This window comes from Belonocnema kinseyi, chromosome 2, assembly GCF_010883055.1.
Source record: "Belonocnema kinseyi isolate 2016_QV_RU_SX_M_011 chromosome 2, B_treatae_v1, whole genome shotgun sequence".
NCBI lineage: Eukaryota > Metazoa > Arthropoda > Insecta > Hymenoptera > Cynipidae > Belonocnema > Belonocnema kinseyi.
In genome coordinates, this window is record NC_046658.1 from 134,592,916 (window position 1) to 134,620,416 (window position 27,501).

At 26.6% G+C, this 27,501-nt stretch overlaps 1 protein-coding gene across 2 annotated transcripts in view; it reads right to left on the reverse strand.

Moving 5' to 3' along the window:
- The window catches only part of LOC117167950 (neuroligin-1-like), a 183,909-nt gene that overhangs the window by 115,048 nt on the left and 41,360 nt on the right, over positions 1-27,501 (reverse strand). For both annotated transcript variants that reach the window (XM_033353215.1, XM_033353214.1), the window contains exon 3: positions 1,393-1,539. In XM_033353215.1, the coding sequence (XP_033209106.1) occupies positions 1,393-1,539 (147 nt within the window). The remainder of the gene's footprint in view (positions 1-1,392; positions 1,540-27,501) is intronic.

Sequence of the window (27,501 nt, forward strand, 5' to 3'; positions counted from 1 at the left end):
ATTTTCAAAAAAATAAAAATTCAAACAAATAGTTATATTTTCAACCAAAGAATTAAATTTCTAACTAATTTGATAAATCTTTTAATACTTTCATTAACACCTTTTCTTGAAAAGGCAAACAGAATATAAACCGTATACATTAAAGTATGAACATAAAGAAAGTACAAGTAATTTACTTCTAACCACTTGAAGCAAAATTCAAGTTCTATTTTTTATTAGTAGCAATATTTACCACAAGTTTCATAATTATAATTTTGATGACTCTCCTGCTATTTTTGAATAAAAAATATCGAAGATATGCGAACAGGTTATCATTTTTTAAGGGATTAAAATGCTAGAACTATTATTTCATTGGTACCTTCAAATTTTATAACTTTTGGCTGCAAAATTATTTGATGAAAAATTCTCATTTACAATATATTTTAGGTGTTTTATGGTATACTTTTTACAGTTTTAAACATTTTTTATGTGGTTTAATAAAACTTTTGAGAAAACAGGTAGTAGATCGTTAAAGGTGTCAAAATTATGTGTTTCAGTAAAGTCGGTAACACTTTTACACATTTTCGTTAGAGCATCACACTATCCGACCATTTACTAATTTAATCACGAAGTCTACAGAATTATTTCTTCAATCTTTAAAAGAAAAAAGTTGAAATTTGTGTATCAGTTCTGTGTCGTCCGATCATTGTTCAGGGTATCTAGCCTTCGTCTTCCATATCATGCATTTCCGAAATTAATACTGGATGGATTCAAGTGCTCCTGTAGAATTAGCTTAATAGGCTGACCAGATAATTAATGCCTTATCTATTTTTGACCTTACTACTGCGTTAAAATATACTCTAATTGTTTCTATATTTTCAAACGGTTTGTTTGTGCGAATTATGAATCCTATTACCCGTTTTTTCAGAACCCAATAAATTACTGATTTGTTTATTAAATTTTAGTTTGGTCACAAATTTTACCTTGGTGTGATGTTAAGTCCACTCTCTGGAAGCTTATATAATTAATTTTGTCAACAAATCTCATGGATTTGGTTTGTTGATAAAAGCTAATTACATTTATCTGCGTTTATACTTGAGTGATTTCGAGGACACCAATTTACGAAATTCATTAGATCTATAATCAAACAAAGTAGAAAACTCCATCGTACATACAGATCTAAAAAGCCTTTAAAAATTCATTGAAAACCAAAATGGGACTCTAATTTTAATTCTTGTTTTTTCAGTCATTGTTAAATACGAGACAAACTTGATCATTTATGAGTATGATGAATTCAAAACTTTGTCTAACCACCTCGTATCGGTTTTCTCTATCTAATCTCATTATTCTAATTTTCAAGCTGTCATTTATGTAGTCAAATAATTTTTAAATGCATTATATTTTTGAACCCACCTAAAACGCCGAGACGAAAATTGATAGTAATAACAATTAGGCGACCATGAGCAGCCAAAGCACTTCCGTCCAAAGGATTTCCGGCACCCCATGTAAAGGAATCACCATGGACAAGCAATAAAGCTGGGACCAGATCCTGCGTGCCACCTGAAATTTAAAAGCGGATTGTAATTTCCAATTGCCAATCGTGTTAATTTATTTTAAATGAACAATAGCGAAATGAATATATCCATTATACCAAAGAGCCATTTGTTGTGTTAAATTACCGGATTGTGCTGGCGGAATTGTCAACGCTTTGTTTAAAGTTCCTCTGAGCAGTACAAAATGTAATCGCATCATGAAAATTCTACAACGCTAATGCAAGCATTTGTAATTATGTGGGCGCCTCAAATCAAGGTGCAATTATTTCATTTTTTATTTATTTTTATTTATCAGACATAATTTGTTTTATGGCCAAAAAGCTATTATGAATGAAAGGAAAACAGATTAAGATTCTGCATAAAATAAAATCGGTTAAAAAAGAATAAATTATACTGTTAAGAATTCCTAAAAATAAAACCAAGAATCCAACGAGCAAATCTGGACAGTCGCTATAAAATGTTTTTTATTGAAATTTGAACAAGAAACCCATTTTTTCCTATAAAAAAAGATCATTTTTTCGAAAAAAATGAAAAAGAGGAATGAAAAATAAGAAGGTAACCAACCAAACTTCCCTGCTTCCATTTTTTATTCCTTTTGTTTATTTTTATTCTCATTATTATCAAATCATTATAAGAAAAATATTTGTAAAAAATAATCACCAATGCTTCAGCACTCGAAAGAAAGCATCGTGGCTTTGTTGCTGTTGCTGTCTGCTCGGTTTTTTTCTCTTTTATTCATTCAATTTTTTGCCTTGTTAAGGGTGCTGTATGAGTGCCGAAATGTTGGTGATTATTTTTTACAAATATTTTTTTCATTGTGATTTGAAAATAATAATAAAAAAGAAAAACGAAATGAATAATAAAGAAAATGAAGGGGATTTCGTTGGTTGCCGTCTCATTTTTAATTCTTTTTTTTATTTTTGTTCAAAAAAAGAAATTTTTCCTTTTTTTTTAGGGAAAAATTATTATCCTTTTTCAAATTTTATTAGCAACATTTTATGATGGTTGCCCAAATTTTTTCGTGAGATTCTTCGTTTTATTTTCAGGAATTCTGCACATTGATTTGATTATTGGTCGTTAAGTAGAATTATAAATGTGATTTTAACCTTTTTTGAATTTCTTTAACTTGAAGTTATACCGATTCTAATACTTATAAATGTTAAAAGGATTATACTTTTCGTTTCGTAAAATGTGCTCTACAACATTTTCATTTCCATAGTAGAATATCAATCTTCTTGGCGATTAGTTCACCTTTTTGGTTGAACATTCATTTAATTGGTGGAAAATTTAACTATCAGATTGGAAATACTTTGAAAAATTCATACTTCGGTTGTAAATTAATTTATTGCGTTAAAATTTTATCTTCCTTGATGCAAAATTAATTTTTTTTTTGTTTAAAATTCACCTCTTGTCTTCTATTGATGTTTTTCAATAGACATTTAATCTTTTTATTGGAAAATTCATCTGTTTGGTTCAACTTATTTTCCAAATAATTTTTTACCTGCAACTGTAGCTATTCCATTTTTGCTTGAAAACTGAACTTTTTCACTCAAAAATTTATTTATTTAATTAAAAATTAGTCCTTTTTTATTTCAAATGTAATTCTTTTAGTGGAAAATGTGTACTTTTTGGTTGGAAAATCAACTTTTTCTGTCAAAAATTAGTCTCTGTTGGCTTGAAAATTCAAAATTTTAGATGAGATATTTTTCTTTATTATCTCATCTTCTACAATTAGCCCTGAAAAAGTCTTTAACACGGCAAAAAATCTAGTTTATACAAAAAAATAGGGCAAAATCAAACTGAAATATATCTGAATAAAATTTTTTTTTAGTTTTTTAAACGTCCGAATTAAATCATAAGAAAAAATGGTTTAGTTGATGTTTGGATCAAAATGATAAATAAAAGGAACAAAAAGTTAAATTAATGGAAAATTTTTTTTAATAAAATAGTTGAACTTCTAGGCCAAACATTTTTTTTCGATCAAAAAACAATAACTTCAACCAAATTATAATTTCAGAAAAGAATAACTTTTTATGCATTATAATAATTTCGCATAACTATTTATATTTCAGGCTTATTTGATTATCTTGGAGTTATATAAATATAATTTTCCTAGGACTATTGAGAAATTTCTATAAGATTTTGTAATATTTTACATATGTCCTTAAAATAAAACAATTGGCTTGAAACCTTCCAAATGCTTTTCTAACCAAACTTGGGAAATTAAAAAAATATACCTAATTTGTAGTTCTAAAATAACTTTACTTTAAAGTATTTTTGAGATTATTAAAAAACTTCTACGATCAATATCTGTTTAAATAATTAGAATTTTTCTAATATTTATGAAAATTCCTTCGAAACTAAAAAAGTTTCTTAAAAATATTCTATATTCGAGTTTAACAAAGTTGGGAATCATTTTAAATTTATTCATACCTTTTGAAACAATTTTGAAAAATAAATTTTGAAAAATAGAAATTTTTTTCGTTTTATCGAGAATTCGGATATTTTTTTAAATCTGTTGAGCTAATGGATGAAATGAATGTAAAAACTTGGTCATGTGATAATTATTAGGCAAAAAATGTTTTTGTTTTTCTTTCTCAATTATATATAAAAATAAAATACAACATACTTTCTTTTTACAAGAATTATTTTCTATGAAAAATATTTTAAAATTGTAAAAAATTATCAGTTAAACAACACATTTTGTAATTTAATTTTTCCTTACTGTCGCTTTTTACCAGTTGTTTAAAAATGTTTGAATTTATACAAATAGTTGCTCATTTTTTCGGGGAAAACTTGTTCTATAACTTTTCTATTTTTAATTCAAATTCATCAAATAATCTTCAAATATATTAATTTTTTGTAATGTCTTCTTTAAAAAATTTAATTCAACGATTTGCCCTGTAGAAAAATGTACTTCCTTGATCAGAAAAACTAGATTTTCAGAGAATATTTTAACTAAAAAATAAGCTAAAAATTATTTAAATACAACCACTTTTCGTAAATTCAGAAGAAGAAATAGTCAGGAAAAATTCTACTATGAGAAACATTCCTAAAATCAATTTTTTTGAGTCTTGAGAAAATTTTCATTAAGTATAATATTTTCTATTTTAATTGAAATGATCAGTAATACTATTTTGATTCTTAAAATCATAGAAGAATTATTTTTTCAGACATCTCATTTTTGGCACAATTACCTTAAGATCATAGGAACTAAAATTGTTTACAAACTTTAATTTAAAAAAAGGAGGATCATTTTCTCTTTAAAAAAAAAAGGATTTGTATAGTTGATGTTCTTAAAAAGCGAAAAATTTTTTTTCATGATTTACCCGAATACTAAGGCCTCAATTTTATAGGGCTCCATGTCGCCTTTAGGCAGTGTATAACGCCACGATCCGCTTAGACGGTGTACAGCCTTTTGTAGTATTTAATCGCTTTATAGGTTCAGGTCCTAGGATTATACAAAAGACTTGGAGCTGTAAAACGAACAAATGCGAATGAGAGCTGTACACCGCCTAAACGCGATGTGGCGCGGTACACCGCCCAAACGGCATTTGGAGCGGTATGAAACGGAGCCTTCTGTATATGTATATATATCCATCGGGATGCAATACACAACGAGGAGCATGTACATTAGTTTTTCAACCACCACCGGACGTCCGTGCACTCGTGATAAGAGAACTAGCTTCCGTTTTCCAGATTTTCTATCTTGAACTTTCCACGCTTTCCTAAAACAATTCTCTGCTGCCGCGTGAAACGTGCATTCAAGTAAGTAAGAACAAAGTTTGTTGGTAACTCTCATGAATCGAAATGGAGTGAGGAATGGAAAAGTCTTCAAAGTTGTATATCTCTCGACGGCGAGTAATGTACGTGAACGATCTGACTACAAAAAATAAGGACATTTTGATACAGTAAAAAATAAACTAAAAATTACCATAACTACGAGGTCTGTCCGGACTGTGTGTAGGCTGCTAAATTTGTGCAAGGTGTGTGTACAATTTCTGGCGATTCGCCAAAAATTGCGGTATAAGCTGCAATGCCTGGACTGCGGGGTATTTGTAGTGAATAAAGTAATTGACACTTTTCTACAAAGACATGCTGCTCAACGCCAAATTTCTGCACACACCAGGGAGGTCTAAAAATCCAAATTTAAAAACGTGATGGCACTCTCAAAAACATTTGCTTCTTTTTGGGAAAAAATGATGCAGTGTGAAGAGCTAATACGAACCGTATCTAGTAGTTTCTCATCGGTGTTTAAGGTTTTAAAGTTTAATACGTTTCTTATTTTTAACTATAGAAAAAAATATTAAAGCGGTTTTTATTTATTTGTGTTGGTGTTTTTCTTGACGGATTAATTAACTTATAATAAAGGGTTTTTTTTTGTTCGAGAATGTAAGATATGAATTTAAAATCATTGATGTTCTGCCTCTAATTAATTGATTCTTAAAATATACAATTCAAAGGAATAATCCTTTTGATATTTTTGCTTAAAGTCGTTTACACAAAAACGTAAGCTGTATTGTAAATAATTTATGAGAAAAAATATAAAATGCACTTTCTTTTTTTTCGGAAAAAATTATTTTCACGCTTATGTGCATCAAAATATCGCAAAAAAATAATAATGTCAAGCAAGGCTATCTACCAGTCTTCTAATATTTAACTTGAATTGTTTTTAACAAAGACAGATGTTAAGTTGTTTAACAATTTTCTTGTTCAGTGAATCTGAGTAGCTATTTCGATCAAATATAAGATGGATGATAACTTTTTTCTGTAAAAAATAGATTAAAAGCTTATATTTCTTTGACATGAGTTATTTCTAATAAAGCTAATTGTTTTGTCTTAAATTGGAAAAATCCTTTCATTGTGATATTTCATTAACGTGCAAAAATTATTATTAAAAAAAAATTATTTTTATGGTCGAATCGACTGCCAATGTTTCAGAAAGGATATTATTTATTAGGAGATTTTGTTAGGCGACAATATTTGTTATTTACTTAAATAAAATATATAAATGAATTTTTATTTTTGACATTTTGAAAGAGTTTTCTAGCGTTTGTTTGACAAAATTTCAGTTTTTCGATCGATGATGGCTTAAGCAATAACAGGGATTTTTAAATATAATTGTTTATAAAAAAAATTGTGGCACATTGATAAAACAACATAAGGATGTTACTTAAGGAAGAGCTGAATCGGTTTTCTTTAAAAATTCAATTGTTTGTTTGAAAATCGACAAGAATTTTTATTTTTTCAACAAATTTATATAAACTAACAACAATTAATTCTATTATTAAAAAATTATACATATTATTTATTCTCAAAAAATTTCTAATCAATTATCTAAAAAACGAAGTATTTAGAGCGAGAAATGACTAAAACATGTATTTATTTATTAAATTTATTTATAAAATCAGCAACATCTTTAGAATTTTTTAATGTTAAGTAGGCAATTGTTTTAAGTATATGAACAAAAAAATTGTTCAAGTCTTCAAGTAATTTTAATGTTCTTGCACTGCCCTAATTGTCAAATAAAAAAATTTCATTCAATAATCGACGTTCACAAATCTCTGTGAAATTAAGTTAAATTTTTGGTTTCAAAAAAACGCTCAGAGTGGATCAACATCGTACGCTCAAGATTAGATTTGTTTTGTCTGACTAAATACTGGCATGTACTACTGGAATATTTACTTTACCTTCAACCCCAAATTGGCTGCCTTTACAATGTACATAAAATATCATAGTATACGAAAAAAGAGTAAAATCCTTTTTTAACGACACTCAATTATCTAACAATACTTATTTATTTTTCTAAACAAAATCACGACTTGAGTAATTTTAAATAATTGTAAGTTTTTTTTTTAAGAAATCGACTAATAACGACTCAGAAATATTGGTAGTTCTAACAAAGTAGGAGATTATATATGTATTTTTACTTTTAAGTTTCAACTTTTTAATAGAAAAACACTTCAACTAAAAGATTAAAAAAAAATTAAAATAATTTTTTAAATGTGATTAACTATTGTATATTATTTGTAAATAGTGTCCTGACTAGTTTCATTGAGTCTTAGACTAATTTGGTTTTGGCGGGATAAACACTGACATTTACTACTGGCATTTTTTTTACTGATATTTTTTTAAAACTTTTTTTCTTCAATTTTTCGATTCTGTTGACTTGCCAATTTTTTCTGGTATTTCTTTCTAGTACAAAGTTATCGAATAAAGAACAGATTTTTTTTAATCAGCTGAAAAATGCGAAAAAGTTTTTCTTAAGAAGCAGGATTTTATTTTATTTTTGCGTTACATGTGTCGTTGCCAGAAAGTTGTAAAATTTAAGTGTCGCCTAATTAACCCTTTTACATAATTTTATAACATTTTTGACTATATTAGAATAAAGTACTTACATGTGAGGCATGGGTGTAGTTTTCATGAAGTTTTAAAATTTCAATTGCTTTTGTTTTGTTTGTTTTACACTGAAGTTTTCTTTTCACTTCGTACTCTCATATTTCAAGATATAAATTTTATAAAAATAAATGTAAATTTATTTATTTATAAATTTAAAAAAAATAGTCTAAAGGATTTACAAAAATTTCTATGTTCAAAATTACATTCGAATGATAAATTTTGGTTACTAGAAAAATTATTGCAAAAGGCGCATCTTATAATTTTCGTGTTACCAAATTTGGCGACCCCTGTTTGCTGATTCCTAATAAAATAGAAATAAAATAAAAAATGACGATTTACTCAACTTTCAATTAAATTCTTTTTATCCTTAAAATTTATTGAATTTTTATTTATTTGCATTGAGTTCAGTAGATTATTACACTTTCTGAAGTTTGTGTTTTCGTCCTCTTGTGGATGTTAAATATTGAAAAATAATATTTCAGTTTTTCTAAAGTTTCATTAAAAAAATGAGCCCACTAAAATGATAATTTGAAAAAAAACAGGAAACTCCTTTTTCAGGAATTCACTGTTTTAACATTGATCATTTTCCAGATTTATCAGGTGTATAAAAATGTACTTTCCTTACCAGGAAATCCTTGAATACCATAAAACATTCTTTCGTCCTGCCTGTAGATATTGAAATTGTTTTTCAAAACTGGTATCCATTAAAAATTAATTATCACCTATAGCACGTTTAATCGAAATATTTAAATTAAATAATTTCTAGGTTTGAAGATTTTTGAATTTCGAATATTTTAAGACAGCTTTTCAATTGTTATAGGATTCAATAATTGTTTAGAAATTATTTACAAAAATATTTCAAAGTTTCAAAAGTTTCGAAATAAGTTCTTGAAGACTTTAAAGGTTTTTAAGAATTTTAAATTAAATTTCGGGGAAAAAGGTCAACGATTTTTAAGAAAGATTTTATAATATTGCAAGCTCAAATAATTAAAAAAAACGTATAAGTTTAAGAGATATTTAGAAATTTTAAGAACATATAAAAATAATATTTGAACTTAAGAAGATTTCAACAAATTTGAAACAATATATTAATTTTGGAAGATTTGAAACAAAAGATTTAAAAGGTTTTTCAAAAATTTTAAATAGTATTTTACGAAATTTAATTAACGAGAATATTAAAAAAAAATTCAAAATATTAAAAAGATATTCAAAGTTGTCAAAAATAAATATTAACGATTTGTACACATTTTGCAAATGTTTTTTTTTTTAAATTTAAGGAAAAATTTGAATAATTTTTAATGATACTTAAAGTTCCTAAAAAACTTCAAAAAGATTGAAATTTGAAAATATCTTCAGACATAAAACAAAATAAAGACGTTTTGAGATTTTAAATAAAAATTTGAAAGTTATTGATAGATTTTGCAATGTTTCAAGATAATCGAAAATGTTGCTTAAGTTTCTGGGAAACGCTAAAGTAATTTTTCCTCCGAAAAAATAAATTTTGAGTTTTATTGTAAAAAAAATGAAATATTGCAAAAGATATTCAAAATGGATAAAAATATATTTTTTAAACTTTGACATATTTCTGATTTATAATATTTTATTTTTTTCAACCTAAAATTTCTTAAAATTCTGTAAAATAAGACAGAAATTTATCATGATTTTTATTTGAAAATTCATCCCTTTTGGTAGAAATTTTACATTTTGTTTGTAAAATTTCAGTTGTTTAGTTTAAAAAAAGAAAAAAGGATATTAGCTAAGAATTGAACTATTTCGTTGAAAACTAGTATTTCATTGGACAAAGATTCGAAATTTTTAAAGAAAAACTTAAAATTGTAACATTATTTTAAAAAAATATAATGCAAAATAATAAAAAAATTTTTAAGGATTATTTTTGTGATCCTTAAGAAATTATTAGCACACTCTAACGGAAAAATGGAACAAAAGTGAAAAATTTTAATATACAACTGCAAATTTCCAACACTATTATAATAAAATGTAATCATCTAATAATGATAATTAATTTTCATCTTCTAACATTCTTCTAAGACCAAAATTGCTAAAAACAATAATAAATTGTTCGAACAGTAAAAAGTAGTGTTTTCTGTGTAAGAAACAATTCATATTTAAAAAACCACAAGAAAGTCATAATTACCGCCAGAAACTTGAAAAACACAATTTTCCACTACTGGTATTCTTATTGGACCCCATAAAACATACTTTAAGAGGTGCTTTAAAGAAAGAAAAAATTTTATTTTTATTTCATAGCCAATTGAAATGAAAAATATTTTTCAACTTAATTTAAATATTATTTCAAACTTGAGGGGACTTGTAGAACTTCTTAATATAATTTTTTTTTGTCAAATAATTTCAAAAAATGAAAAGTTTGGACCATCCTGTTCATTGACCCATACCAAATTAAATCTACTTTTTCAGTTTCCTAATACATTATCTTTTCACATAGTTCCACTTTAGATTTCCATAATTTTCTTTTTTTGATTCCCTCCTACAAAATGTTTTAATTTGTTTACAGGAAATGCATACAAGAGTGACTTTCGGTCAATCTTAGAAATTAAATCGCCTCGAAGGCAAAAAGCTCTGTTGTGACATTTTGAGAGGAGGGTCAGGCGTCGAAATAGGGCACAAAATTCCCGGTTTCCTGGCACATCGAAAGAAAAATTGCTACGTTAATATTCCGGAGGAACAAAAAGATCCAGTCCGCTCAATTGCTGCCGCGCGCCCGAAAGTCGCCTAAAAAGCCTCAGGCGGTTTAGATAGTCGTAGTTGTCCGATGCAACACGCAAACCCTCTTACAGGTGATTTATTGTCAGACATGACTCGTCCTGCTAAAATAAAAATGATATTTGATTTTCTTCAGGAAAAAATGTGAGAAACGGCATCCACACTCGTGCCACTTATCATAGAAAGTATTTCTTTTTTCTTGAATTCTGGAATTCATATTTTATAGGGTGGTGATATGGGGTTTTTAAATTAATGGAGAATGATCATCAGCCCTATTGATTTATGCCACTTGCGAAAGGGGCTGAACGTATATTACGTCACGGATTATAGATCCTCTCAAATACCCCCCACCCCTGTAAAAAACGTTAGCAGAATACCCCCCCCCCTCTCTTAATGCATGTAATTTAAAGTTTAAGGAAATCTTTGACTAGTTATTGCTGGTAGAATAGGGCAGGGTTACCGGAAAATTTATTTTCAACATTCCCTGACATTTTCTTGAATCATTTTTCATTTTTCTTGACCATTTATATTCAGATGAAGTAAATCGACCATTACTGGGGCAGTTCCGGAAAGCTGACCCACATAAAAATCAATTTGGAATGGTAAATTGAAATTTTTTGAACAAACACTGTTATGATAAGTGGCTAATAGATTATCATATTAGCATCAGTGGGACGAAAATTTTGAGGTATATTCTTAAGTGGGACACAAAAGAAGTCAATACTGGGACAAGGAACATAAAATGAGGGTTATCAAAATGGAATGGTACAATTTAGTTACAATTATGAAATATATCAAAAAGCGAAATTGGATTTGGATAAGTCATGAGGGATTTTATTTTTAAATAAAATTCATGCCAACATGTTAACATTTTGCTTAAGAGCATAACATTTTTTTATTTAAGTTAATTAATTAATATTGACAATATTGTTTATCAGTTCGAGGCTTAGCGTTCAATTGATTATTTATTCTAAAAATGTTGTTCAAATTAGTTTATTGAAACCTCCAATTCTAACCTTAAATTTTGCCACCTGCTGAGGAATAGGTAAGTAATTTTATGGTAACACATTATTTTTGGTTTAAAAATTGTAATAAATAGTTGAAAATTTTATTAAGTGGAAATCTTTTTAGAATAATATTTTAACTGTTTTGTCAAAAAATCGTCTTTTTTGATTAAAACTGTATATTTTTAATACAAAATTTAATCTTTCTTGAGCAAAAATACAACTGCTTGGTTACAAATTATTCTGTTTAGGTTGAGATTTCAAAAGTTTTATTGAGAATTCGTTTTTTGTAAATTAATTTAAGAACTTTGAATTTGAAATTAAAATATTTTTTTAAAGATTAACTATTATATTTGTTGTTAAGAATCCACTTTTCTGGTCGTAAATAAACTTTTTGTTGAAAATTCATATTTTAGATATAAAAATAAAACTTCTTGGTAGAAAATTCTTGTTTTTGGCTTGAGAATTCAATAATCTTAGGTTTGAAAATTAAATTATTATAGTAGAACACTTAACAATTTGGTGAAATATTTTTCTTCTTTTAATAAAAAATCTTATTTGGTTGACAAATCATCTTTATAGGTCGAAATTATATCTTTTTTGCTAACAAGTCGAACTGTTTGGGTTTTCATCGATTTAGTTTTCTTAAATTAATTAAATTGTTTTCAATTTATAACTAAAATATTTTTTGGTTCACATATCAAATATTATATTTTTTGATAAGAGCGAAAGGAGAATTAAATTTGAATTAAATAAATTTTATTTTTACTATGAAAGGTGGCCTTTTAAGAAAATACTTAAATTTGCAACAAAATAAATAATTTTTTAACATGATAGTTAAATTTTCAACCTAAAAAGACAAGTTTCCAACAAAAAAGTGGCACAGTTTATATTTCAATCAAAAAATATAAAAATTCAAATCAAAAAAGAATTTTAATTCGTAAAAGACGAATTTTAAACAAATACAGATTTTTATTTAAGAAATAAATCAAAGTTTATCTGATTTTTTAAATCTTTAAGCGAGAAAACGATTTTTTCTCTACAAAAATGGTATTTTTAAACAGAATAGGAGAATTTTCAACTAAAAAAGATCAATTAAAAAAAATTAAAAGGTTATATTTTCAAGTGGAAAAATGAATTTTAAACCAAAAACCAGGTTTTTCTACTAAACAATTATATTTTTCACCAAAGACATAAGCCTCCGACCAAAGAAATGAATATTCAACTAAAAATATAAATTTTCAACAAATAACGATTTCTCAACAAAGTGATTAAACAAAATATTTTAAGAAAAATAGTTGAATGCTCAAGCAAATGCGAATAATTTTTGAACAAAAAGTTACATTTTAATTAAAAAAAATTTCTACTAAAACAAAGAAATGTTCGAATGAAAAAGATTACTTAAAAAAATAGTTAAGTTTCCTGTTAAAAAAGATTCCAGTTGTCTTTTCAAGATCAAAATATGAATTTTTGAAAAAGAAATATGTTTCTACGAAAAAATGGAATTTTTCATCCTAAAAGAGGAATTTTTAGCCAAAAAGAATGACTTTTTAATAAAATATTTGAAGTCTCTTTCAAAATAGTGGCATTTTGATAAAAAAAAAGTTTCTCTTAAAATAGATGAAATCTTTATTTTTTCTATTATAAAGAATAGTTTAATTTTCTGTTAAAAAATATTTCATTTGACTTTTCATGATCAATATATGTATTTGTAAACATAAACTAAGTTTCTACGAAAAAATTAAATTTTCAATCCAGAGGGATGAATTTTTTTAACCAAAAATGATGAATTTTTAACAAGGTAGTTCCATTCTCTACCAAATAGTTGAACTTTTATCCAAATAAAGGTGAAATTTGTACCAAAACAGAGGGATTTCTAATAAAAAACGGCACATTTCTTTTTAATTAAAATTTCATCGAGAAAGATTTCAATTTATTTTTTAACTCAAAAATATAAATTTGAAACAAAAAGTAAATTTTTTACGAAATGGTTACATTTTTAACAAAACAGTAGATTTTTCAACCAAAAAGTACGAATTTTCAATAAAATCATTGAATTTTCAATCAAAAAGTTGCATTTTTGTCGAAAAAAATAAAAATTCTACTAAAACGTGTGAATTTTTAAATTTGAAAGATAAACTTTCAAAAAAAGAGTCAAGTTCGTATCTAAAAATATTTCAATTAACTTTTCAACATAATAATACCAATGTTAAATTATTTTTTTAAATTAATTTTTTTAAGTCATACAAATATTGAAGTTACTTCATTTAAATAATACTATTTGAAATTCACCAATTTAAAACTTTTTTTAAATACCATTAGAAATACCAAATAACTCTAGTTATAATATAGCATACAAATTTCAAATAAATATTTTATTGTTAAAAGTTTTTAAATACTTAAATTTGAGTTTAAATTAAATTATGAAAATTGACAACAACAAAATAAGTATTATCAGTTTTCATTTAAATTTATAGAAATAAAATTTTCATGGGAGTCTTAAGAAGAAAAAAAAGGTTTTTGAATATTTCAGATGTATCAAAAAAGAATCTAGAAGATTTTACAGATTAATTTAATTTTATAGGGTTACACGAAATATTAGGAATAATTAGATTCTTCTTTAAAAAATGTTTAGGACTTTTAGAAGTTTGGAAGAAATTATGAAATTTGTAATAAGTTTTCGGAAATTCTTCTAAGATTTTAAATATTTCTAATTAATTTAAAATGTCTTAACTTCCTAAAAATATTTTTAACTACATTTTTTTGAAATTTTAAAAAATATTTGAAAATTAAAAAAAAGTGCCTCATATTCTTCCAAAGTTTCTCAAGATCTCAATTTTGAAGCTTCTGAAGTTAATTTTGGAAATCTCTAAAACTATTTTTAAGTTTTATATTGTTTTTGAATCTTTTCTATGCTACTAGATATTTCTTCAATTTATTATATTATAAATTTTTCTTAATTTTCCTAAATTAAAACATTATGCATTTAAATCTTCATTTAATAATTTAAAATTTGCACACGTATCTTAGAAACATTCTTTTTTTAATCTTGTCAGACCTTAAACCTTCTAATCTTTAAAAACCATTTAATTTTTTCGTAAATTGTTTCAAAAATCTGCAGAATTATAAAAATTTTCCTAAAATCTATCAGGTTCTTCTTTACAACTTTTAATTATTTTTGAATCGTTTCAAAACTTCTGAATATCCCTTCAACTTGCTAAATTTTTTTCTGAAATTATGTAGAATGGCTGAATTGCAAAATTGTGCTTTAAAATAATTTACTGTAAAATTTTGTTTACCTTAACAAATTTTATTTCTAAGAAATTCAAAAAAATAGTCTCAAAATCTTCCATATTTCTTTTCCACACATTTAACTTTTTTTCAAAATAACTTTTCACATAGTTTAATTTCGCTGATCTCCTTAAAAATGTAAGAAAGTTTACAAATTATAGTGCGGTTATAAACATAATTATTTCTTCTTATGAAAAATCATTTAAAATTTAAATTTTCTTTTATATCAATAATGTTTAGAAACATTTAGAAATAAATTTCATAATGAAGCAAAATTATTTATTTAGGAATTTCGATATAAAAAGCTGATGGTTTTTGAAGAAAATTAAGGGATAAATTGTTTTAAATAAAATAATTATGAACAAAATAATTAATTAAATTCAAAATGCCTTACATTTCTAAGATTTTAGTTTACAATATTGCACATATGACAAAATGGACCGAAAAGTTCATTTTTAATGAAGCAGGTAAATTTACAAACGAAAAAGACAAATTTTCAATTTAATATTTATATATTTAAAAGAAGCAGATGAATGCTTAACTTAATTGTTAAACATTCAACAAAGAGCTTTTTTTAATTTTCTGTTAAAAAAGTAATTTTTATTAACACAAAAAATCCTTAACAAGAATATTTAAAATTTCTACCAATTTCAAACCCATAGTTACATTTTCCGTTAGAAAATGAATTTTGAATCAAATAATTGAAATTTCAAATATATTGGTTAGATTTCTACCCTGTTAGTTGAATTTTCAACCAAATCTGATATGAATTTTCAATAAAAAATTAAATTTTTTACCACCTTGTTAAATTTTTAATTTGAGAACATAAATTTTAACACAAACACGAATTTTCTAATAAATAATTAAAATTGTAAGCAGGCATGAATTTCCACCGAAGAAAGTAAATTTTTATCAAAGTAGTTCAATTTTTTTAGAAAATAGCAGAATAATTTTTAGCCACACAGTTGCGTTTTCAACCAAGTAGTTAATTCTTTAACAACAACAAATAAATTCTCAACAAAACATGTAACAGTTCATATTTTATCCAAAAAAATTTAATCCTAAATAAGAAACTGTTGCATTTTGTACAAACTAGTTAATTTGTGTGCCAAACTGTTGAATTTTCCAGCTAAAAGGACGAAGTATCTACAAAAAAGTTTAATTTTTCAACCGAGAATACAAATTTTCAACAAGGAAATTTATTTGCCATTAAATCGTTCAATTTTTAAATAAAAATAAATCTCATACCAAAAAAATGAATTTTTGACAAAGTAGTTTAACTTGAAGCTAAGTGGTTGATGTTTCAACCAAAAAAATAAATTCTGTACCCAACATGTAATATTTAATATTTCAACAAAAAAATTTTAATCTTAAATCATTAACAGTTCAATTTTTAACCAAATAGTTTAGTTTTCTGTCCAATTAGTTGTATTATTTAACCAAAAATATGAATTTTTGAATAAAGTTATGAATCTTTATTGAAAAAAACGATTTATTTTTTACATTTTATTTTAACTTTGAAAGAAGTAGCTGATTTAAAAAATATATTTTCTTAACGAAGTATATAATAGTTAATATTGTAAAAAAAATTATTTAAATCTTGAATCCAAAACAGTTAAATTCTCAATCAAGTAGTTTATTTTTCAACTAAAGCAGTATACATTAATTTTAATACAAATTAGTTCAACTTTAAAAAGTTGATTTTAACCAAAGAAGACAAATCTCGGATAAATATTTTAAATTTCAACCAAAAAAATTTCATCTATCACGATGAATCCTCATTTAAAAAATGAATTTTGAAGAAAAGATTTTAATATTTAACAAGAGCGTTGAATTAAAAAAAAAACAGTTGAATTTGTACTCCAGAAAATATTCATTCTGAAGAAAGGTAAATCTTCAACAAAGCAGATGAATTTTGAGCTAAGTACTTGAAGTTTAATCTAAAATTCTATTTCACTGGGTAAATTTAATCATAACCAGTGATAACCCGAAACTGCTTCCGAATTTATTGGAAGTTTTCGAATTTGCCTATAGGTTTGGCCGGGGGAGAGGAAAACTGCAGAAAACCACAACCCTTGTATTTGGTAATTTCAAACACATCAAATTCCACTATTTTGGAATATAATGTTATTGTTACAATTTCTACATTTATTAGGTTGCTAAAGGATGATTTGAATTTAAAAGCACGAAAATATGAGTTATGTTCAAATGAAAATTGAGTGGCTGTGCTTAAAGTATGCGATACCGCAATAGGGAGTTCTGAATATTAATTGCCACTATTAATCATGTAATATAGATCGTTAGGATTCAGGTTATACTCGAATACACGAGCAAATCGCAATTTGTCATAGTTTTCATGTGAACATGAGCTTGTCTGGAAAGGATGCCGCAAGTGTACTTGCGATTGTATAAAGCTCGATCAGTCGGAACTCTCAAATTATAGTTCTGCAATAGTTTTCCCATGAATTTCTAAACTTAATTAAATTAATCTTGCTGATATTTCACAAAACTAGATATTTCAATTTTCAAGAAAAGTTTTCAAATTTTCAATTTTTTTGCAGCGATAAAATCGAATTATCAAAAGGTTGAATTTAATTTTAAAAAAACGAATTTGTAAGTGTAATAGTTTAAGCCTTAATCAAAATGATAAATTACAACAAAAAAAACAAGAATAATGTTAATATAAATTAATATTCAACAAAATATTGGAATTTACATAAATAGATTAATTTTTATTCAAGCAGTTTAAGTTTTTACTGAAAATATTATTTATTGTCTAAAATATACATTTTAAACAAAAAAGTTCATTTTTAAACAATAGTTGAACCTTAATTTAAAATTTAACGAAAAAATATTTTGATCCTAAATAAAAAACAGTCATATTTTTAAACAAATATTTTAATTCCCTAACAAAGTCGAATTACGAAAAAAAGTAAATTTTTTAACAAATACTTGAATTATAAACTAAATTGTTCAATTTTTAAGCCGAGATGATGAACTTTCTACAAAATAATTCAATTTTCAACCAAAGAGTGGATTTTTAATTATGAAAATAAATTGTGTACAAAAAAAGTTAAATTTAAACTCAAGAAAATAACTTTTCGATAGGTAAGTTTATTATTAACCAGAAAGTTATATTTTTAATTGAAGTGTTATATTTTCAGTTAAACAAATATAACTGTAAGCTAAAAAGCCGAATTGTCTACAGATTAGTTAAATTTTTAAGCCGAAAATGTAAATTTAATTTTTAAACAAATTGTTTTATTTTCTACCCATTGTTGATTTTTAAGCCGAAAGTACGAGATTTCTACAGAACAGATAGGAAACATGTAACAGTTAACATTTTATCTAAAAAATTTATAATCTGAGATCAAAAACAGTTAAATTTTTAAACAACTAGTTTAATTTTCGAGCAAAGTAGTAGGATTTTTAACCCGAAAATATAAATTTTCAACAAAATAGTTCATTTGCGAACTATTATTTGTATATTGAATTATTGTTGACAAAATAGTTTAAATCTAAACCATGTACTCTATTAATCGAAGAAAAAAAAAGAATTTTCATAGAAACATGTAGAAACATGTAAAAGCTTATATTGCAAAAAGAAAGAAAATTTTAATCTTTAATAGAAAAGAGTTGAATTCAACAAAAAAGTCAAATTTTTAACAAAATACATGAATTGTCAACAACAACAAAAATTAATTTTTAACAAAAAATGTAATTCTCACTTTTTTAGTCAAGAAAATAAATTCTCAATCAGAAAAAAAACAAATAATTTTTAGCTGTGCAAATTATTTTCAATCTAAAATGATAAATTTTCAACCAAAGAAATTTTGTTTCTTAAAAAGCCTTTCAATTCTGAACCCGATAGTTTTAATTTTCATCGAAAAAAATAAATTCTGAAGCAAATTGTATAATTTTTTGAGAAATTATTCTTGTATTTTCAAACTAAAAAGTCCAATGGTTAACAAAATAGTTAAATTTTTTACTGAAGTAATTAATCTTCCATCAAAAAAAAATTATTTCAAAAAAGTATGCAGTTAAGTCGAAAACAGTTTATTTTTAACCAAACTGTTACATTTTCTACCCAAAAAAGTTATGTTTTCACTAAAAGAGTTGAATTTTAACGGAAAACGGACGAATTCTCAAAAAAATATTTGAATTCTCAACAAAAGCAGATTTACTCTCAACTGAGCATTTATACTTTTAACTACAAAAGATCAAGTTTCAACCCAAAAAATTTTTAATCAAAAGTTTTATTTCTATCAAGTTCTAACCAAATAGTGGAATTTTCAGTTGAATTAATTTAATTTAAACTAAAAAAAGAAGTTAATCTCTGCACTTTTAAACTTTTAAGCTTTTAAAGTTAAAGGTCAGTGCATCGACAGCTGTAATTTGGCGATTGTGAATTCTCTTTTGTTGATGCCCCTTCAGCTTTAACGAACACATTCTCATCACGAATCTCGCTCTTTGCACTCGACTTAAATTTGTTCGAACTGTGACATTTTCTATATTATGTTGAACTCTATTAAACCATTTTATTTTTTAAATTAATTTTTGTACCTCTGTATGGGACTGCTAATTTTGATATTGAAAAATAAAGCACAAATTCTATTTCTTTACAACGAAGTCGATGAATCTTAAAGTTGTGAATATGGCAATCTGTATTGAATTCTCATGGAGGCTTCCAACGTTTCTTCGAGAGTGCCAGGAGTTCCGAAATTTCCGACTCTCCTCGCGATTAGAATTCACGTGCGATTATATAGAATCGGCTAAACTCGGCGGCTTTCGGATGAATTCGGCTGTTTTTTCCACCACCTCAGCTCTGCTCACAATTAGCCAAACCTTTCTTAGATTTCTCACAATTCCTAGATTGCTCACAGATTTTCAAAAGTTTCTCCAGGAGTTCTCTTAAGATTTCCCGGGCAGCAGTCTAAGATTTTGTAGTTACTCAATCGAATAATTTTGCTATTGAACATTTTATTGTATTTACCTTGTGCCGTTTTAGCTCAAATTTAATTGGTTTAATTTTCAGATTATTTTTCAGAATTAAAAAACCAACAATCAGTCCTATCGAAATAGGATTTATTAGAAATTTATGTGATTACATTTTGGTGTGATCAAAACAAAAACTGCGAAGTGCGCATCCCATCAAGAAATGGTCCATGAAAAATGTGTAGATCCCTTTTAGACGAGTAACTTTTGTTTATTAGTTTTGTTCGTATTCTATGTCGTTTTTTCCAAAAAATTTAATTTTCAAATGCCTAATGTTATTTTACACGATTAAAACCAAGAATACGCGTCGTATTAAAAAATTATTTCAAGAAATTTTTAGATAATTTTTAGTTGAACAATGATTGTTTATTCTTGTTTTCGTATCCTTTAAAATTTGACTTTAACATGAAATTTTTATTAATATTATCCTGAGAAGATTTGTTCAGTTTTTCTAGTTGCGTCAGCAGTGATAGAATGATTTAAAAAAAAAGGAACACTGAAGCAGATATTTTAGGTTTCCTGGTGGTCACAGCTGAACGAGCGGTTTGCCAATCCACCGCACAAGCCAATCGATAAAAGTAATGGAAATTAGTTTGCTCTAGTTGAATTTAAAATCAGAAAACTGAGGGAAGTCAACCTTTGTCAATGTAATCATTCAATTCGAATACCGAGGATAAAATTTAAGGTTTACTTAATAGAAATTTCTCGTTCAACGAAATTAAAGCTGTTATGAAATTTCTAACGTTCAGGCTTGCTGAATTTGAATTTGCGAAAATTCACTAAGGATCAGTTAAATTTTACTGAAAACTAGTTATGTACTTCTGGCTATTTGAAAAAGTGAAATTACACTTAGATTTTTTTTTCGTAAAATATAAAACAAAATCATTTGATAAAATTAAGTTTCGCTTTAAAAAAACGACTTTTCAACATTAGTTTTCAACCAAAGATATGAATTTTCAAAGAAGCAAATTAAAATTTAACAAAGGCCATATTTGTAGTTCAACAAAAACAGATAAATTTTTCAACCCAAAAGCTTTGTTTTGAAAAATAAAATGAATTTTTAATTAACTGTTTGAAAAAAATAGAAAATAATTTCCAACCAAGGAAGATTTTACCATTAAAAAAAAGATAAAATGTTAATCAAATTTTTAAATTCCTAAATGAGAAAGAGATACTTTTTACAAATAAGGAATTTTCCAGACGAAAATATTTACATATTTACATTAATTTTTTATCACATAAGATGAATTTTTTATCACTTAGTTGAATTTTCAACTAAAAAAGATCTATTTACAACTAAAAATATACTAGGTAACGTTTCGGTAAAAAAAATTAATTTTCAAAGAAAAAAATAGATTTTTGAATAAAAATATAAATCTTAAACCCGCAAAATGACTTTTTTGCCGACAAGTTTAACTTTTAACATCACAGTTTGTATTCCAACCAAAAAATATTTCAATTCAAATTAAAAATGTGAACAAAATGTAATAAAAAATATAGATTACTTTTCATAAAAACAGTTGAATTTTTAACGAGAAAAAGATTTAATTTCTACCCAATAAGACGCATTTTCAACCAAATAACATTACAACCAAATAATTAACTTTTCAACCGAAACTGAAATAGTTGAATTTTCAGTTAATAATCAAAACCGATTAATAATCGGTTTAAATTATTTTATTCAAAAAAAGTTTAAGCAAATAATTGAATTTTTATACCAGAATAACTAATTTTCTGAAAAATGGTTTATTCTTCCATGTGAAAATATGAACTTTCAATAAAAAAGTTAAGTTTCAACCAAATAGTCACATGTTTCACCAAATTGTTTGAATTTGGTACCGAATTATTGAATTCTCAATAAAATTGTTGAAATTTCAATTAAATTATTGCATGTTCCGGTTATAAAGATGAATTTCCTAAAAAAAGTTGATTTTTATCAAAACAGTTAAATTTTTTACTTTAAAATATAAATTTTTAACTATACAGTTGAATTTTCGTCCATTAAAGGTTTTTCAGTTTATAAAGAAATGTTTTCTACAGAATTCTAGATTTTTTAACCCAAAAAAGACGAACTTTCTTGAGAACAATTGCATTTTTAACCAAAAATAATGACTAAGAAAATTGTCCAATTCAACAAAATATCTATATTTTTTGACAATTAATACACATTCTAATTAGCAAAGATAAATTATCTGTCAGAAATATAATAAGAGACTTATATGTAAACGAAAAATATTATACTCACTTAACTAGAAATACAATAAAAAGGGTGAAGCAGATGGGAATAGAGAAAAGAGCGAGAAGCCCGTGATAAATAAATAAATTATTATTAATTTTTAGACGAAGGAGTAATAGTTTAAATGAAAATTAAAATTACTCTTTAATATAATACATAAAGTGAGATAGTGAGAGAAGGTGAAATCATTATTTTTAGTGCTGCAGAAATAAACTTGATAATTTTTAGTTAGGACTGTAATAAAAAATATAATACTAGGGAGAAATAAAAGTTGAAGGGAAGCTCAGTAGTACTGATCAATATATAGTCAGACAACTGTAATAACAATCAACAAATAGTCAGCTAATGATTTTCTAAATTAATATATTGTAAAGAAATTCATCTTTATGATTAGAAAATTCAATAATTCGGTTAAAAATTTAACAATTGAGTTGAAACATTAACAATTTTGCTAGAAGTTAGAAGTGCAACTGTTTAGCTAATAGTTAATCGGTTTTCATTAAGAATTTGACTATTTTGATGAAAATCCATTTTTTGTTAGAAATTAATTTTATTAATTGAAACTGAAACTTTTTGTATTAATCCTGTTCTTCTTTTTATAAAACACCTGAGCTTGAAAATTAATGAGTCTTCTCTTTTAGCTTGGAGCAGTTTCAGCAATAATTTTTTTATGAAAGTTTGATGGGGTGAATAATGCTTCCAAGGATTGCATTATTAGCCTCGTTTTAGTTACAATGGATGGAGCCAGGGCTCACACATTCTAGTTTCTTGTCAGCTAATACATGATCATCGCTGAATGGCCATCAAGCCAGTCTCGCCTCAGTTGGAAGTGAGAAGCGACGCAATGAGACGGAACGTCCACCTGTTGCCGAGACTGACATTCTGCCCCTCGGAAAAGGAACGACCTGACCAAGATAGATACGTTCATACTACCTTCGAATTACCTTCATATCACCCACCAACTTCCTCACAATGTTCCCATTAGACCTTGACTGCAGAATTTGTTATTTAAATTAATGCTTCGTGACTGAGGAGTTAAACACTGAAACAGTTAGAATTATTCTTACGTTTAACAACTCGTAATTCAAAATTCGCAATTTAAAACTCACAGATCGGAACTCATCAGTCACAATGGCAAGGAAAGTGAGAAGAAATGAATGGAGTTAAGAAGGGAAAATGAGGGGCGGGAAGTTTGTGGAAGCAATAGGAAATAAAAGGATGGGCAGAAGGGCACGGGAAGGAAGCTAGGACTAGAATATACAGGAGAAGTGGTGGTAAATAAAGGGGACAGGGTGAGGAACTAAGTGGCAATGTGGGACAGTAAGGATAGGTAAAAGCAGATGATGATGGAGTTAGAAAAAGAGAAGGGAAGACAATTTTTTGAATTGGAAGGGTGAAGAAGAAGAGAAGGGAAGAAGAAAGGGTTATTAGGACGTGAAAGTCAGAGGACATGAATAGAAGTAAGTAGGGAAAATGAGGAAAGAGGAAGTATGGGAAACAATGAAAAATGAATAGTGTTGAAGTAGGGGACTTGAGAAGAACTGTGGGTGGGGATGTAGAAGAAGTAGTAGTACATAAAGAGGGGATAGAGGAAGTCATAGAAATTGTGGGCGCAGTGAGGAAAGATGGTGGTAAACGAGGAAGGTGTTTGGAAGAGAGAAGGGAAAAAATGTTAAAGTTTGGAAAGGGAAAGTAGGAGAGGCGTGTGGAAGAATATTTAATAGGGGTGGAAGAGTTAAAAAAAAATTGCAGTAGGGAAAATAAAGAGAGCTAAGGTAGGGGAAACTATGGGGAATGTATGGGGAATGAATGTAGCGGAAATAGGCGTAAGGGTCGAGGAAGTATAAGAAAATGTAGGCTGAATGAGGAGAGGTTGAAGTAAATGAGAAGGAGTTAGAAGAAAAGAATGGAAGCAAAGGTTTAAGTTTTCGGAGCGGAAGTAGCGTAGTAGAGGGGAAGAATGGCAAATGAAGGTGGGGAAGTGAGGTGAAATAAAGGTAGATAGGTCGTTAGGAAAAATAAGGGGAGCGAAAGTAGGAAATGTGATAAAAAAATAGAGTTGAGAAGTAGTGGGTGTCAGGGATAATAGGGATAAGAGAAGTAGAAGATCTGGTAGAAAATAAGGAGGTACGGGAAGTTTGGAATATTGGGGAGAGGGTGTATGAAAAAAAAAGTTGAGGAAAGGGAGGGGAAGTGCTGGTGGAAGCCTGCAAAGGGAAGTAGGATATTATATGAGAAGTAGGGAAAACGAAGTATTAGATCGAGAGGTTTGAACGAACTATTTTTGTATTTCAATTAACCTCAGTTAAGGACCCAAAATATTTCGCCGTTTGAAAAAATTTGCTAGTCTTCTAACCTTATATTTAAAAGTTCTCTATAGATTTTAATCCGTAAGGAATGGGTTACTAAATCAAATCAGCAAGAATTTTCACTGATTGAAAATGCAGTTGCACTGATAAGGATTATTTTTTATTTGAACTGAAATGTTAGAGTTTATAAGTTATCAAAATAAACCTAATAAGAAAATAAAGCTATTCTTCATAGAGCCAATTTTTTTGATGAATTAATCTAATATAATATTTTTTATTGGTGATTACTTTTTTCTGTTTTTTATTGAAAATTATAAATTTTTGCATAGAAATATCAGCTAGTATATTGACAAAAAATTCAATTTCAGTTGAAAATTCCACTGCTTCTTTTGGATTCAATAAATTTTTTGATTTTTTTAAGATTCATCATTTTAGACGAAGTTTTATCTCCTTGGTTAAAATTTGAAATACCATGTATTTATTTGTTTAATACTCAACTAGTTTCATAAGGGATCAACTACTTTGTTAAAAATTTGTTATTTTAATATTTTGTTAAGGCATTTTTATTTATTCATTGATTTAAAAGGATTTCAAAACATTAAAAGATTTCTAAAATGGTAAAAAAAAACCTGAAAGATTCTAAGATAATTTTTCGCATATATTTTCGCAGATTTCGAACAAAAAATTAGAATCTTTTTTTAGAATTCAGACAGGTGCCAAGAAAAACGCAAGTTTTTTTTAGATGACATAAAAATTTTAAATAATTTTTATTTTGATAAGTGTGTTTGAATAAAATATTGAAAAATATTTTAAAACATTTCAGCAGATTTTCATAATTATATTTTAAAAATACTAAAAATCGTGATGCATAATATATCAAATTTTTAAGCTTTTATTAAATTTTTAATGGTTTAAAACATTGAAAACATTTGGAAATATTTCTAAAAAGGAGACGACTGTTAAATAAGGTAAAAAAGTTTATTTTAAAAATTATATTTCCGAGTCTATAAAATTAACAGAAAATTAAAATACATACATTGAGAAATTTCGGAATAGTACCTTTCTGACAGCTTATAATATTACGGAATTTCAACGTTATCGATTTTCAATCTGTCAGAAGATTACTTAAATAATAAATAATTAGAAAATTAACAAATATGTTCATGAAATAAGAATACTTTATGGGATTAATTTTTTTTAATTCGAACAATTTTTAAGTTGATTCCATTCAGAAATATCATAATTAGGGAATCCCCGTGTGTTTGTAAATTCACAATTTTGACTACCTTATTATTTCAGCCAGAACAAAATCTGGAATATTTTGAGGATATTTGTAAAATTTTGAAAGATTATCTAAAATGTAAATAATAGTTTGAGTTAGTTTAAAAAACATTAAGCAGTTTTTGAATTTTTATGTAGAATTCAAATAAGTGTCTTAAAACTAAAATATTTCTCAAAATTTATAAAATATTTTTAACTTTCTTACAAACTTCTCACTGTCCTAAATATGTTTTTAAATGACTCGCAATTTCCCTCAAATTTGATAAAATCCTGAAAAATGAAAAAATGGTCTTAAACATTTTCTAGCTTATTTTAAGTCGCTTTTGAAATTCTCAAAAATCGTTTTAAATTTTCTCAAGAATCGAACAAATATTTTTGAATTAAAAATTATTATTTGGTACCTCCAGTCGAAAAACTAACCCAAATTGAAATTTACTAAATTTTTTTACATCTAATATTATTATGTCTTGATAAAAAAATTGGTCTAAAAATCGTCCACAAAAGTGTTACATGAAATATGAACGATCCCATGCTATTTAAGGCGTAAATCAAATTATTTTATAAAAATGGAATGCCCTCTGATAATTAAGATAGCGATTTGGACGAATCACTACAATTTTTGTTGGTTCAGCCACAGTTTATCATTATTATTATATTGTCAACAAAATATTTGGCGGACCCAACTACATTTTTTGGTTGGTTCAACCAAAAAATCCGGTTTGTTTTACCAAATAATTTGTGGAATCAACTCGTTTAAGAAAAATCACCCAAGTATGAACGTGACTCAATTAAGAGATTTTCAGGCTTAGGGTAGATGAAGTGAACATTGAAAGGAAAGTTTGTGAAAGCAATTTGAGGTGGCAGATGTACCATGATCTTGCACATTGTGGATAGCTCGACTTGTTCAAATGTATTTTAATTGAATTAACTTTGCTCTGACAATTGTCCACAGCACTTAAACTAGTCTGGTCTTCCAACCGAACTATTTTCCCATTCCATTCAAGTATTCTCTACAAATATTCACTCACACAAACCCAGAAAATTAGCAAAATGACTAACCATTTCTATGATCTGTCATCTCAGTTTAGGAAAATTCAGAAAATGGTCTAAAAAAATGAAGGAAAATAATTTCCAATTTTTATTTTTCATTGAATGTTTTATTTTCTCTATTTTTTTAGAATTTAATTAAAGGAAATTTGTTATATAATTAATGCAACTTTACATACTTCCAACCCTTCAGAGTGGAAGAGTGATTATTTTTTTAAGCTTCGATGAGATTTATTATTACATAAAAGTAAATATAATTATTGAATCCGGTAACAGTTAAAATGTAGGTGCAAATTTACGGGGTGACGAAAGTAGCACCCCCCTTCCTAGTCATGGGAAGGTCAAATCGAGACAAAACGCTGAAAAAAAATATGTTATCGATTTGACTTTCAAATGACCTTGAACCTGACGCGATAAAGGTCAGCGGACACCAGGTTCGTAATCAGCGACCCCAAAAACCTATAACATATTTTTTTTAAAATTTTTTACCGGTTTTTCTCGATTTGACCTTCAAATGACCTTCAAATGACCTTGAACCTGAAGCGATAGAGTTTAATGGATGTCAGATTCGTAATTAGCGACTCCAAAAACCTATAACGTATTTTTTTTTGATTTTTTTACCGTTTTCTCTCGATTTGACCTTCCAATGACCTTGAACCTGACGC